Source organism: Telmatherina bonti, assembly GCF_933228915.1.
Source record: "Telmatherina bonti genome assembly, chromosome: 6".
Taxonomy (NCBI): domain Eukaryota; kingdom Metazoa; phylum Chordata; class Actinopteri; order Atheriniformes; family Telmatherinidae; genus Telmatherina; species Telmatherina bonti.
Window position 1 is genome coordinate 17367206 of NC_136624.1, and position 15534 is coordinate 17382739.

A 15534-nucleotide genomic window follows, 5' to 3' on the forward strand; every position below is an offset into this window, starting at 1 on the left:
AAAACAACTTTACCAGCTTCCTATTCAAAGTTCAGTGAATGACTGATGTGCAGAAAAATTACAAGTCATATATGGAATAGTTTCTAGATCAGGCTGACTGGATTAATAAGTGAGTTGTATGAAAAAAACAACTTTTTTTCTGCCACTGAGTTGCTGTCAATCATGGCCTTCAACCACAAATTTATCCAATAAAACTACTAGACTGTGCAAATGTGCCCCTGAAGGAGAAAGCCTGGTTCTTAGGGATATTTTCCAACAAATTAAAAAAAAAAAAAAAAAAAATTATATTAAACCAGTTGTTATATAATTTCTTCATCACTAAAGCCAGTTTTAAATGAAAGAAACTCCAGACTGGTTCATGCCTAATTTTCCCCTTCAAAGAATTACTGTGCATGAATCACCAAACAATTAAATCTTCAGAGCAGAAGGTCTGCTAAAGGAAGGAATTTTACATTCTGCCATGATCATTTTGCTCCAAGGGAGTTATAAAGACATTTGATGAATTTGAACTAAAGGCCAATGCCTTGCCGGGGTCCTCATTAGGCCTGGTTAAAGAATAATCTAATACACAGTGGAAGAGCCTAACAGGAAGCAAATATTTTTATGAGCAGCTTACAACATGATACCTTCAAGCTCCATTCATGCACTCACAGATCTGATGTTCTACCTTTTTCAGTCACAAATACTTTGCAGTAACTTTTTTTTTTATTGTGTGTGACATTAAACTAAATTTCATGATGAAAAGCTTACCTCTCAGGGATGAATGGGATCCATCTCTGATGACAGGCAACTGTTTTCCTGAACAAAACAACACAACAACAAACCAGTCAGCAAACACGAATGTAGCTGTTTTCATGGTGATACTGCAGCCCTGGATTTTTCCAGGAAAGCCTGCAGGACAAAACATGCAAGAAGAAAAATGTCAGAGTTAGTCAGATGGGACATTGTGCAGACTTTATTCAGCCACCTCCTCACTACAAAGTCTGATCTGGATGATCAGATCCAAACACAGAAACAAAGACAGAACATTTGTTGTTTACATCGAGTGTGTGTGTGTGTGTGTTTCAAACTGTTTTCCACTAGGCTGTATGTTGTTTCTCAGTCCTTGTACGTGCACATACACTGCCTGACAAAATATAACGGTAATGATTTATATGTTTGAGCTGGCACCTTCCTACCAACTTATGCTGTGAACATTGGTGAGAAACCAGACATGACAGAATAAATGTTGTGAAATGATGTTGCTTTGTTACAAAGCGGTTAAATCATTCCTCCAGATGGAAGACACAACAAACAGAGATGTGCTTTATTAAGAAAACTGCTGGGGAACTGTCCAAAAAGGCTTAAAACATTTAAGAACAACCGTTTTTTTTATTCATTCAAAACTGTTTTCTGAAGAACATCAACAATAATCAGATCCAAAAAACAATGATATGTTTGACGAAATCAATTCAACCATGTGATGGACCGGTGAGCTGTTCAGGGTGGACGTTCTCTCACGTGATGGTATGTTTCAGTTTGGACAAGCTCCTATATGAAGCAAGTGATGGAAGTAAATGAATGAATAAATTAATGAAAATCTACAGTAGAAGTCACAGAAATGACTAATAATGACATAATGCACAATGCCACATGGAGTACTGTAGCTGAGCAGCTGTTCCCCACGTGAGCAGGAAAACCTGATCAGTCAGTACATTCAGGTTGGAGTCAAACAGAAAAAGTAGTTCTGGGATCATTAGACTGAGTCTAGACCCCACTGAGGAGATTTGAGATGCTCTGGTGTGTTTCAGGAACATTTGGAAAACCTGCAGAACAGCGGTTCTTGAGGACCAGGGTTGGGGATCCCTGTGTTAAAGTACCTTGATGTGACTTCGTTGTGGACAGTGGACAAAAGTGCATTCTGTGGCTTTTTTTTTTTTTTTACAAATAAGGCGAGATTGAATCTGTCATATATTTCTCCGTTTTTATTTGCATATATAATTACTGCTTATAATATTGTGGCCAGCTTCATTTTCTTTATTTTTAACTGTTATTGACAATAAAGAGGTCTACTGTTAAGCAGTTCTTTGGACTGTAATCATGTGTGAGAGAAATGGGGCCATTTTCATCTTCTGTCCATCAGCTGAACATTTTTATTCTCCTTTAGTTAACACACTTTTATGAGAGACAATGCAAACCCTCCAGTAAGTTAATGGGGCATTTTATCAGGAGTCTTGGGCTCAAGGCGACAGTCAATCTTTGCGTTATGGTGAAGTAAACCTCTGTGGGGGAAATGGGTTAGGGTTTGGGTTAACAAATATAAACACAAAGAAATATGAGGGTGTGTGTGTTCTGTATTGGCAGATCATGTCAAAAAAACACAAGTTTACTGTAAAGAAACATACCATGTGATTGTGGGTGTCATCCTGCCTATGTTCTCCCTCTTCCTCTTCTTCATCGTCCTCCTCTTCCTCTTCGACTTCACTGTTCTGTCTCTGCTCCTCCTCATCTTCTAGGTCTGAACTGGAATCCTCTCCATCTTGCCACGCCTCCTCGCTCTGACACTCCTCTGCTTTAATCAAGTCTGCATGACCACAAGGGATAGAGAGACACAAAATGTAACAAACATATCACGCGCAAAACTGGATACCTCTTTTACTGAATTATTATAAATAACATAAAGCTCGGATTCCACAAGTTAATGTCTCTGTGCATAATTACTCAATAACCTACATTTTAAATTTAATTAAGAGTGACACTTTAAGATCCACCTGTGGTTGGAGGTAAGGTGCAACATTTCTGAAACTACTTTTTCTTCCTTATTGTATTAATGGTGCAGCTGGCTGGATCTATGTGTGTGTATTGCCAGTCTGAGTACAAAACTTTTCATTGACAGACAAATACTTTGTTTCCTTCCTCCTGAATAGACCATATGGCAGCATTTTCACTACTCATGTAATTTAATAAGTTAGTTAGTTAGTTAGTTTAATAATAGCAACATAATTTAAATAATCTAAATGAGTTAGAACCTGGTCATGGAAACATTTAAAAGACAATAACTCAAATATTGCTAAAAAAGTTTTTATGGTGGTTCTTCATAATAGAATTATATCACAAGAGCGAAACTGAGTCACTTTTTTCACATCTACACGTCGTTTCCTGAGATGACATTATTGTGAATTGGTGCTTTTCAGATAAAGTTGAATTGAACAGAATTGAATCAGCTGGAAGGTGAAAGACTGCATTGTTTCAGCTAATGATTCCTATTGTGCAGCTTTATCAGTAAAAAGCAGTATATTTCTCCCTTTACCGTGTTTACATGCAGAATAAATCAGTGTGTGTCTGTTCTGACCTCAGTTTGGGAACTGACATAAACTGCATCGTCTGTCATCTGTTTCATCAAACATAAAAAACATGATTGTTTTGGATATTGATCAAATATTAAAATGAGCCTTGTGATAGAGTACTTTCCCATTAAATCCAATGGGGAAGTGTGTCCAAATTTTTGACTGGTACTGTATGCATTTTCTGATATTAGAGTAAAGAAATGACTTTTCACCGTGCCTCTGAGGGACTGTCCCACTTTCACACTGGAACAGTTTGCTATTCAGTTCATTTTAAGCTAATTTGACAAATTTTTGACAGATCAATTAAAAACTGTCTAAAGTTAATATCTGTGTTTGTCCAACAATGTCTTCATATTACTATGCTAATACCTTATTTAGAACAGACACAATACCAGATGAAGCATTTTTTACGTCCATTTCCACAATAACCTTCAGGTTCTCCCTAGAACTTATTTTGCACCAATAATCTAATATCAAATATATATATATAAAAAAGTAAGAACTTGAGAAGTTTATAGAAGCAATAAAAATGTCAGTGTTTATTGTTACTTATTAAGTGTGATGGATTTCAACAAAGGGCAGCAAAAATTTTAATAAATGATGGAAAAATTGGGATTTTACAACCATGAAATTATTGAATATTTTAAAGTAGCACATGATTATAACACTTTCCACTTCCATGGAAAAGAAATTAATGGTGAAATTAATTAATGAAGCCTTGGAGCACAAAAAATAAAATAAAAATGTGGGTTAGAATTAACAGTGAATAGCTAAATAAAGGAAGAAAAATGTGGATGAATCATGAAAGATCTGTTAGCTCTAAGAAAAATAGAAACTATTCATGGAAAACCATAATTTGCTTTGCGATTGGCCTGCGATGTACTGGTAGCATGTGCAGGGAATAACCTGCCTCTTGTCTAACATTCTCTTACATACGTTCTGTCACTGTTGTAAACAATTTCATATTGGTGTATATGATATTTTTAAGCTTCCAGCATTTGGGTGGGACACAAAACCAAAGAAGTAAAAACAATCTGGTTTGGGGTTCAAACTGGCCCCAGAAAGGAAAGTATCTGGCGCCACCTACGCACAAAAGCAAATGCAGATCTTTGGGAGCAGTTATCCAATGAGGAATGATATTATATTCATGTTTCTGCTTTCCTTACATCATACTGTCCTCTTTCACATATCTATAGGTCTTTGCTTCTTCACACTGATTTAGAAATATAACATTCTGCATATGACATACAATGTGACTGAAAAGAAGAAGACAGTCATTCTATTATAAAAAAAAACCCTTTCAATTCATTTTAGTAGGACATTTTATAGTTGCATTACCAGCAGTTTGGTCACCTAATTAATGCATTTTTTGCAAAGTATTTAGCTTAGTCCTTCCTTATCCACTTCAGAACACTTAGTTTCTTTCTGTTCAAATTTCCTGTTTGAGAATTTTCTGGACCAGTTTCTGCAAGAGGAATATTTGGAATCATAATATTTTTTAGCCTGTGAACAACTTATCCTAAACTCACATGGAGAAGCTGAAGCCTGAAGTCAGTTTTCAATTGATTTCATTATTACTAATACTATCACCATCATCATCATCATCATTATATAGTAATAATAGTGGTAGTAATAGCATTTATATTATTTTATAATTATAGATGTTTTTCTTATATATTTATTTAAATTACACTGTTTTATATGGCTATTTATTCTATTTATATTGTCTTCTGTTGCCAAAGTACAGAGATCTTATAAACTCCTTTGTTTATACTATATACCTCTTTGTTTTTACTCTTTAACAGCACAAGGAGCGATGATTGCTCGGTATGTACGGCGTTATGCCTTATGGGCTGCACTGCCTCTATGGTCATGGGCAGTACCGGGTCTCGGTGTGTGAGAGAAATTACGATCGTGTGTTTTTCAAATTGATAAACGACATGATGACATGTGTTTATAATATTCACCGTTTGTTAATTTGAATATGTAAACCATTTTCTATTTTTTGTATGAAAAATGCTTTAAAAATAAATGAAAATTCAGATTAAAAATTTTACTTTTGATTCTGAATATTTAGTCTCAATTTTCCAAACATAGGAGAGGAAACATTCACACGTAAGAAACTTCCTAAAACTGTTCATCTAAAATTGATGGAGAAAATCAGAGACAAATATCATCACCCATACAAATTTTATATAGTTTCAACAAAAGCAAAGGGTTTCAGAGCAATGCTACTCTGTTGATTTATTTATTTCCATTTCTTATTGTAGCAGTTATTCCATCCTATAAGGCCTTAATAAAAAGTTTCTCATAAAATTATTTAGTTTTACAAAGTTGTACAACACAAGCAGAGCAGAAAACTGAGAAAACTTTGTAAAACTTTTTTAAAAACAAAATTTCTATTGCAATATTTTCAGTTTATAATCATTTGTGATCATAAATGTAGGACAATATTTGTCTGTGCATTTTTTTAGGCAATAGGGACGGTGAGAGGGTTTTGATTGTAGTTTTATTACATTAAGACAGCCTGATTTGTCCGAAATACTTAGACCACCAACTCCATCCATCTACAGGATTCAGTTATGCAGATAATTTGAGGGAAACATGGCAAAAGTGCTGATTAGAAAATATCATTCTTGCTGACATTGACAAGAGGACTAAAAAGGTTGAACATTTTAATTGCAGTTAAAAAAAAAAACAAAAAAACAAAAGAAAAACAACCAAGACACAAAAACACACACACACACACACACACACACACACACACACACACATGTATGGTTCAGTTAATGTAGCAGCCTGAACGTGTGAATCGTTATCTAACTAAATCTTGGTGCCGCAGCTGATAGCAGCTCCATTTCAAACATAACAGCTAGAGACACACGGTGGATTGTACACTGAAACAGAAAACAACGTTCGTGTGCGAAGGATTTAAACTAAATAATTCAAAATACTGGGCAGAGTCAGCTCAGCAGAAACTGTAACTGAGAAGTTTATTTTAATAACTTTATTTTTCTCTTTTTGTCTTTTTCTTCTGGCCAGCCACATGTTAAAATAAACGCTTGGGACACAGGCATGCTCAACAGAGTGTTTTCCACAGCTGTCACTGTGGGGAGCAGCTGCTGTAGTTTTAAAAGTAAATTGTTTCCCAATTCTTATTTCATGGATCTCAACTGCTTGATAGTTCAAGGCCTCTTTTGTTGGATTTGTGCTTCATGATGGACCACATGTTGTCATTGAATGGCAGGTTTAGATTGCTTAGAGGCCAGTTTAGCATCCAAACTATGTTTCTATGGAGCATGCTGTCCTTCTATGTGCTTAGTGTGGTTTGCTTTGGATGTCCTTGAGAAGACTTCACATTGTGGCATGTGAAGAAAAGTCTAACACAAAACAATCAAACAAAAGACAAGAAAAAAACAACAGCTTTACCAAACCATCACCTTTAAAATTCAGAGTTAAGACACTCTTTGAACTCGCTGACTCCTGGTTTTAGTACAGGGGTGTAGCCCGAAATTCTGGGCCATGTGTACCAACCATTCAGGTGGGCATCTCTGTGTGGAGTCTTGTCCAACATATGCCCACTGATCAGTCTTCATGTCTGCAAAATGACTGATGAGGTCTTTAAAGTCCAGTTTCTCAGCCTTTTGGCTTTTGATGGAAAGAAGTCCTAGACAGTCTGGGGACTGTCGTTGATCTCAAAGAGTTTTTCACCAGTTTAATGTAGTTAGAAGCACATTCACCCCTGGCAACGGCCACAGTAAAAATGTTAAACTTAGCTGATACTGATATGTTGTGATGTTATCGTGGTACTGAAAGGTTGACAGTATATTTTAATGATAAAATAGAGGAGAAGCTAAGCAAAACCAACAAAGGCAAAACAGTCATATTTGCATTTGTGCCTCCAGTCTTGCTGTGAACTTATATTGAATCGCAAACCATCAGGATGGGCAACAGATGCTGCTTTTTTTAATTACTGCAGCGAATGATATCATTAGGCTCCTTCCCAGTTTTCCAAAATGTGGAACTCGTATGATGTGTGGACAGACGTCAGGAATCAGGAACGTTTGGACTTCAATAAGCAGACAAATTTAGGAAGGTGAAAGTCTGATGATATATATATATATATATATATATATATATATATATATATATATATATATATATATATATATATATATATATATATAAATTTTGAGTTTATAGTTTTAAGCACTTTGCTGCTTTTTTATGAAAATTGCTGTAAAAATAGTTTGATTTGATGTGATTTACAAACATCTCCAATTACATTTTTTTAAGGTGATTTGATTTGACCCAAATTTGCCAACATTAGACAGTATGATGATCAAATAATGCTTTATTTATTCTTATTATGATATTGAAGCTGGCAAAATATCCTCTCCTGATTAAATTGATTACTTTCAAAATCATCGTTTACCGTGTTCATGATATTACAGTTTGCATGGTTGCTCATCAGGAATTAGCTGGACTTTTGATATAAAGCTGAACTGTTTTAGCCACGAGGTCTGTGACATCACATTATTAATAATAACTTTGATGATTTCCAGTTATTAGTTGATGTTGTAAACATGGTTAATGATTGTCGACAATAAATCTGATGAAACTGGGATGATTTAATCTGTAATGCAGCTGAATTAAATTTACCCTGTGCCTCTTTCAGTTTAAGACAAGTTAAACTGTGTGTTAATTGTTACTGTTGCAGCGTTAGTGTAAATGTGCTGCTTCTCTCTTTAAGTTGTATCCCCTCACTTCATTTTGCCTCCCTCTCCCATCTTCCTTCCCTCTTCTGGTATCCAGATTTGGCCTTCTTAAGAGGAGGCATAGCTTACTCTCCTGGCTGTACGTCGTATGAACATGACTCAGATAAACTGCCTGGTATGGCATGTCGGTGTCGACTAAATGATTTTTTTTACAACTTTCCAAGGGGTGAAGGGGCCTTAAATGGACATTAATCTTTATTGTTATTGCAAAATATATTCTCTCAGCCTCTTTATTTAGCCACAATAACTGTTATTGCTAAACTCATCTATTAGAAATGAAGAATAAAACAAAAAAGAAAAAATTCAGTCACTGAAATTCAACAAAGCATTTAACATTACAGCCCACTAGGATTTACTCCTACTGTTCCCAACAGACCAGCTGTGGAAGTGTCAGTCAGTGAGTCTGTTCTCTCTGCTAAGTGTTGGATGTAAACTGAGCTAAATCACACAGCTGATGAATGAATTTATTTCAAAGAAGTTTTCAATAACTTGGAGGATTTTTGTCTGATGAACCTGAAATGTTATCTTTTATTCAGTAAAGAAAAACAAATAAATAAATGAACAGTTAAGAAGCACAAGTTTGCTTTCAAATATTTGAAATCTAATGCATATTTATTAATATTTGAATAAATTTTCATGGCTTAAAGGTACAGTGTGTAAGAACTACTGACATCTAGTGACAAAAGTGAGAATAGCAGTTACTTCAAACGTCACATCCAGCTGTGAATGGATGGTGGCTGTTGTGTTTAAGGGCATCGGGTGCATTAAAATTGACACAAAGGCTTATGACAGGGTATTTTTCACGTGTTGTAGTTGGAATATATGTTTTACATGAACATGAACTTTATCTAAATCATTCATGATGCAGTCCTTAGTTGTGTGTGTAGGTGTGTCACCTGTAGTAGTAATATGTGGGTCTTCTGTAATCTGCTCCAGTCTGCCCAGCAAAGCTTCGATGTTGGTTTTAATCTGGGTCAACTCTGACTTGATCGCCTGGAGCTCTGTGCCTCGTACTGCTGGTCGGTTCAGACAGAGACACAGACAGAAGGAGAAAGATCTTCACGCTCTGAGTAATAAGTCTCCAGACAGCAAAGTAAATGTGCATATTCAACTATTTCAGAATTCCACAAACTCTCCTTGCAGGTCCATTAAAGAAGTGATGGATTTTCATGATGGGTACTTTATTAAACAAAGGCTAGAAAGTAAGGTTAAACACTAAAACATACAAATGAAACTCCAAAACAACTCCAAGCTCAGATAATAATCACACGGAGAAGTCATTCAGAGAGCTCCGTGTGTTTTCTGATTAGACTTCCTTGCTGTTTGCAACATCTTTTTTGGTTGTGTTGTAATTTTAGATCTACATTTATCTGGAAAAAAGCACATAATGTGAATTATTTTCAGAATTCTGAAAGTATTTGCACTCCTGCTTTGTTTTTAGGCTCTCCCTGTCACGGCTGGTGGAGGTGAGGTGTGGACTCAATTGCAGAGACGCAGACAGAAATACAAAGTCAAGGCTGGTTTTATCGTTGAGCCGCAGGAAACCAGGACACTGGGCATACAAGGGCATAACTAACACAATGAATCCACAACATAGAACTGAAACCGAGGGTAAAAATACTACAAGACACAGGTGAAACAAATGAACTAAATGAACCGAGGTGAACTAAATCAACAGGAACAAAAGCTAAACAAGACATAAGGGAGCTAAACAGGAAAAACTACAAAATAAAATAGGAATACTAAGACACGAAAAGTCCAAACCTTGACACTCCCTTGCAGTTAATGTGTCCAAGCTTTGCTAATGCATTGGGATTTACCCTTTTCTAATCCTCAATTTACACCTAAATGTTCTGCTAGGTTTCATGAGTTTACCTGAAGTTGCAAATTTACAAACAGTATGAATAAATCTAACGTGTTTTTTATTGGACGGGTTAAATGTGTACATGGATAAATAGATACTTCTTTGTGCAATATGTGACTACATATGCAAAACTATAATATTCTAATGTTACATGTAGTTTTTCACTTCAAGTGGTCATCTTTTTATTTTGCCACTGCAATCAGCCACCATCACCTCACACACTTAAAATGATCTTTTTTTTTTCTTTTCTTTTTGCTAAATGCCTTTAATCAGCATGTTCCCACATTATTAATTCATTTGTAGGTTCTTGTAAAAGTCAAACTTATACTTTTACTTTCTGAGCTGAAAGTTCTGGCTGTTAAACATACCGACTGTCACAGGAACATCTGAAGCCAGTTTGGAAAATGTTTGTGTTTTAAATATTATGGTCTCTTTTTTCTAATAGATCGTGTTGACTGGACAGTGTAGAGAAAACATTCCCAAATTTACAGATTCTTTACAGATTTCCATCAGTAAATTTCTGTGCTGCTAATTAGCTCAACTGTATTTTATAAAATTGTTTATCCAGCGACCCTCGGACGGATTAGGTGGTTCAGATAATAAATGAGTGTATAAAGGTAACGTTTATTTCTGATGACCATTACATGTGAAGGTTGCTTATTTGTATCTTCAACAGAATTCTTAGCATCTTTACTGTTCAGGTATGGTTACATTACTTTTTTAAAAAATATTAATTTTAGATGAGCATTGATTATACTTGTGTAACATTCGGTTAAATGTTGCAAATTGTTTATATAATAAAGAACCAGAAACTAATTATCAGAAGAAATGCAGTGAATCCAAAAAAAGCTGAAAATCCCAAAGCAGACCAAAATGTAGAGCATTCAAAACTGAAAGAAATACATACGACTTGGGGAAAACACAAAACTATTTTAATTTATGTGCAAACATTTCACAACAAAGTGTCAAGACACTTCATATGAAGAGTAGCTCAACAATTCCCAATTCCCAGCTAAATGCAGTCTGGTTTCACCAGATGTGGTTTGTGGACAAAACTGTGTATATGGAGACAAAACATTCCTCTGCTGTTCCTTTTCTGCACAGAATGATGATTATAAATGTAAATGAGAATATGTGAACCTCATGCACAATTTATGAATTTCTGCCTCATACAGTGAGAGGGACAAGAATATTCAAGTGAAACAGAATTCATGATGAGATAAAGACATTTTCACAAAGCCAACATAAGTGCTTTAATAGATGTTTTATCTGGTTAATGTTAATGTCATTACACTACCTGTGGTGCACGAATAGCTGCATCCATGTTTGACAGTGTATGCTTTGGCAGTGTTACAGAACTTTCTGATCTACTTTTGAAACATTTCTTTTCCTTCCTGTGTTGGAGGACTTTGTGCCAATGACGGCCGGGTTTTTTCCCCACCATTTAGTAATGAGTCCATTCACAATTCCAGATCTGAACATTAAACTGCATGAAATCTGCATGGAGCATATAACTGAATATATTTACAAATACATAAAAATGTTTATTCTGTAAGGTATATGAAGGTTTGTGTATTCTGTTTTACAAAAATCTAAATCCTCGTCAACACTTAACTGAATCACCAGCAAAATAAAACAGTGTATTCCAACTAAATGGATATGGCATCTGGTTATTCAGCTGGTTGGTTTTTCCATGCAACAAAGTTCTAATTACCACATTTCACAAACTTCAGTACTTATACACATTCATCCTTCCTAACCTCCATCTTTTCCTGCCTGTCTATCTTTTTAGTTGTTGTCTTGTTTCTTCTTGTAGTTGCCCAATAAATCTTGTTCAGAACCATTTCAGTCTTTCTTTTTTCTTTATTTCTTTCACTCATCTAATTGAACTTTTTCTAACAATTTACACATTTTTTTTTTTTACCATTCTTCTTGACTTTCTTGTCCCCTTGATATTTCTGGTTCATCTTATTCACTGTCCTATTATTTTAGTTCTTCCTGCTTGTTGCCCTTTTTTTCCCCCTATTTCTAATAACTTGTGTTTTGCCTCCTTGCGTCTCATCCTGACCCCTCTCTCTCACCACATCATCCTCTACTGAGTTCTTGTCATTTCACATTCTCTTCTACTTCAGTTTTTGTGTCTTTGTAACTCCTTACATTTTTTTCACTTCTCCTCTGCATTAGTAAAAGAAAAACAAATCATCTGAGAGCTACATGTGTTTTAGTGATCATTAATGCTTTCCTACTGTTTCAAAAAAATGTCAAATCTTCTTATGGTCATCTTTAAGAAACAATTCTGCCCTCTGAAAACAACTAATTGTCAGTTTCTATCGGGAATACAATTTTAGCAATTTTGCTTTTTAACATTGAAATCTTAAAAAAAAAAAAAAAAATTCAGTCAAGACAGAAAAAATGTTAAAAACATGAATGAAAAGTGTCAAAAATACAGCAAAAATTTGGAAAGGCTATGATTTAGCAACAATACTCAGGTAGGCCGTGGTATTTAAATGATTATGATTTAGTACTAAGTGCCCAAAATGTGGCACAATAACATCTCCCATCCTATTACCACCAGCAGGCAGAACTACGGATACAAAGCAAGATAAATCCCTGCTTTCTTGCTGTGTCCTCCAAAGTCTCATCCTGCTATCTAAATGTTACAGCTAAAACTGAGACTCATAATGTCTTCCTATCTTTTTCTGTTCTGTTTTGGTGGGTCTGTGTGAATTTTAGATTTTGTTTCCTGTTTTTGGCTGGCAGAAGTGGCATACAGTGGGATTTTCTTCTGTTGCCCATCTGTTCTATGGTTGCATATTTGTGGTTATTATAGTAATTCTTGCCTTTCTATCATCTTCAACCAGTCTGGCTATTCTCCTCTGACCTCTGACATCAACCAGACCTTTTGGACCAGACATCTGCTGCCATCTCTCTCTCTAAACCCTTCAGATGGTTGTGTGTGAAAATCTCTGTATATCAGCAGTTTCTGAGATACTCAGACCAATTCATCTGGCACCCACTACCATGCCATGATCATGGTCCCTTAAAACCCTCTTACTTCCTCATTTTGATGCTTAGCTTGAACTTCAACAAGTCTTGCTGACCATGTTTCATGAATGGTTGCTGCCATGTGATTCACGAGCTATTTGTGTTGACAAAAACGCGAAGATATAGTGGCCATTTGGAGCGTAACCTAGTCTTATTTAGGTTACTGGACATTTTAAAGATTGCATCTCTGGTGAAAACATAACAACAAATAAAGACCTTTGTTCCAACAGCTTGTGCAGTTCAAGACAAGACAAAACCGAATGAAGGCTGATTGATTCAGAGGTGAAAGTCTCAACCTTATCAGCTGTAAAGTTGTCATTAAATCCTCTGCTTTTTTGGTCACCTGTGTCACAACAATGTGAACTGACTGTGGAGTGACACGGTTGATGATTATGAAGTGAGACTTGATGAATAGTCAGGATACAAATGTCAGCTGTGAGTGTTGAAAAAAAAGAGCCATGTATATTTTGATGATCCCTTTTTTTTTTTATAATGGCTCATAATCATTTAGTGAGCTATTTCAGTGGGAACATAAAAAGAGATTCTAAAACTGGCATTAAAACTGCTCTATGTGTTGAGTGGAAAAAAGAGAGAAAAATATAAACAACCCTGCTGCTTAAAAGGCAAATCAAACGTGCAAAGAGCTGCAAGAGCACTAGCATCTCCTCTGATCCACATGGTTTAATATGAATGATTAAAGAGCAGGATGCAAAACTAAAGTGACAAGTGGTGCTGATGTCTGAACCCTTCACTGTCAGATGTGTAAACAAAAGACCTTGGAGGCAGATGAAGGGGTGGCGTCGGGTCTCCAGGGTGGGGTTAGTTGTTGGAAATTTAAATAAAAGCTAATAATAAATAAGAGTGAAGGAGGAACATGCTGACATTTTCAGACATTTTAAAATGACTTTTTAATTCCTAATGAAAGGAACTCACATCTCTGTTTGTTGCCGTTGGTGGTGGGAAGGACGGAGGCGTTGCGCGCTAGCAGTTTGACTGGCAGAGATTTGACCCGTCGTACCAGAGGTATCGCCACCCGAGGGCGTTTGACTGGCACCACCCGAGGGACAGGAGATACTCTGCCACGGTACTCAAACAACCTGAGAGAGAGAGAGAGAAGAAAAAAAAAAGAAACAAAGAAAGAAAGAAGACAAAAAGGGGAGATGAAGGCATGATTTTAGAATTAAGTTCAGGGATAGGTGAAGGGTAAAAAAGAAACTGAAAAGTGGAAATAAACATGATATTACCCCAAACATGACAGAAAAAAACATTTTTTTTCTTTTTTTTAACATCAAGCCATCCTGTTAATATGATTTAAGAACTTGTCCTCTCTAAGCTTCCATTGCTGAAATACATCCAAGATGAACCCCATACAGACTATTTACCATCTTTGAATGAAATCAGTCTGACTGCAACAACAGCAGAAACGTCATCACGGATCACATCGGACCGGATTTGGCACAATGACTGTGAACTGGATGCGCTTTAACTTCATCGACAGGAACATCTGATCTTATGCTGGGCCAGCCTGTTTTCACTTCTGGTTTTTCTCCTCACTTCTTACAGTGTGTGTGTGTTTGTGCATTTGCTTCATTACAGGAACCAGAACTGCTGCACTGAAACAAGGAAGCGGTCTTTGTCGTTCTATTCATTTATTTTTATTATCCATTTATTCATTTTTATCTCTTTTAAGACACTTTTTTCCTCTCTGCTCTGGGATCTTTCCTTCACTGGGTGCAAATGTGTCCAACCCACTTTGTTAGCTAGTAGCGTGTGGCATTATACCTGCCCCGTCTGCTTCCCAACAGCCAAGCCTTTTTGGCTCTTCATCAGCAAGCCAGTATCACCTCTGGCCACCAACTCTAAAATTAATGCGTTTTGGTTGTGATAGTTACTAGGATACCAAAAAAACTTTAAACACCTCTCACATTAAGCCCTGAGAAAAAACTGGGTGGAAGAAATGTAGTTTTTTAGGAATATAATATAAGGGGGAACTGGTTCATGCTAGTAAGCAGGAATGGCAAGGATGTGGAGCAAGTCAATAATTTAAATATTGTGAGGGTGGGGGTGGGAGTCGTCTTCATTTCACAAGACGGCATTTACATTACAGGCCCAAACTATTCTATTTGAAGGAAGGTCGGCACTTCTCAGTACTTGTCTCAGATACTTAATGTCTCTACCATTAGCAGAAGTAACTGACCACTAGATTTCTTGGTCGGTGCATTTCCAATACCTTAACTCAGTCTTAATAGCAGATTTTAGACTCTTTCTATATACTTTAGTGTTCAACATGTTGTCTTAACAGTTGCATCAACATAATGAGTGCTGATTAGATCTTGAACTCTTAAATCTTAATCTTTGGGAGAATCCATTTCTAGCCTGTAAATGTAGTGAACGCGTTCTGCTGTGGTCTTCAGATGATTCTAAATGTACAGATCTCAGCTTAGATATGTGTTTATCAACACAGTGTGTTTTGGGGTGTTTTTCTTCCCTTTTTTATTTCTTGAAATAAATATTTGAAAAT

The 15534-nt window shown here is 36.1% G+C and overlaps 1 protein-coding gene across 1 annotated transcript in view; it reads right to left on the reverse strand.

Annotated features, from left to right (window-relative positions):
* Positions 1-753: 753 nt before the first annotated feature.
* Positions 754-15534, reverse strand: part of raly (RALY heterogeneous nuclear ribonucleoprotein) — a gene marked incomplete at both ends in the record, with an annotated part of 36589 nt that continues 21808 nt past the window's right edge. Inside the window, 4 exons of the mRNA XM_079241806.1 lie at positions 754-798; positions 2385-2563; positions 9001-9120; positions 13947-14110. Coding sequence (XP_079097932.1) covers positions 754-798; positions 2385-2563; positions 9001-9120; positions 13947-14110 — 508 coding nt within the window. The remainder of the gene's footprint in view (positions 799-2384; positions 2564-9000; positions 9121-13946; positions 14111-15534) is intronic.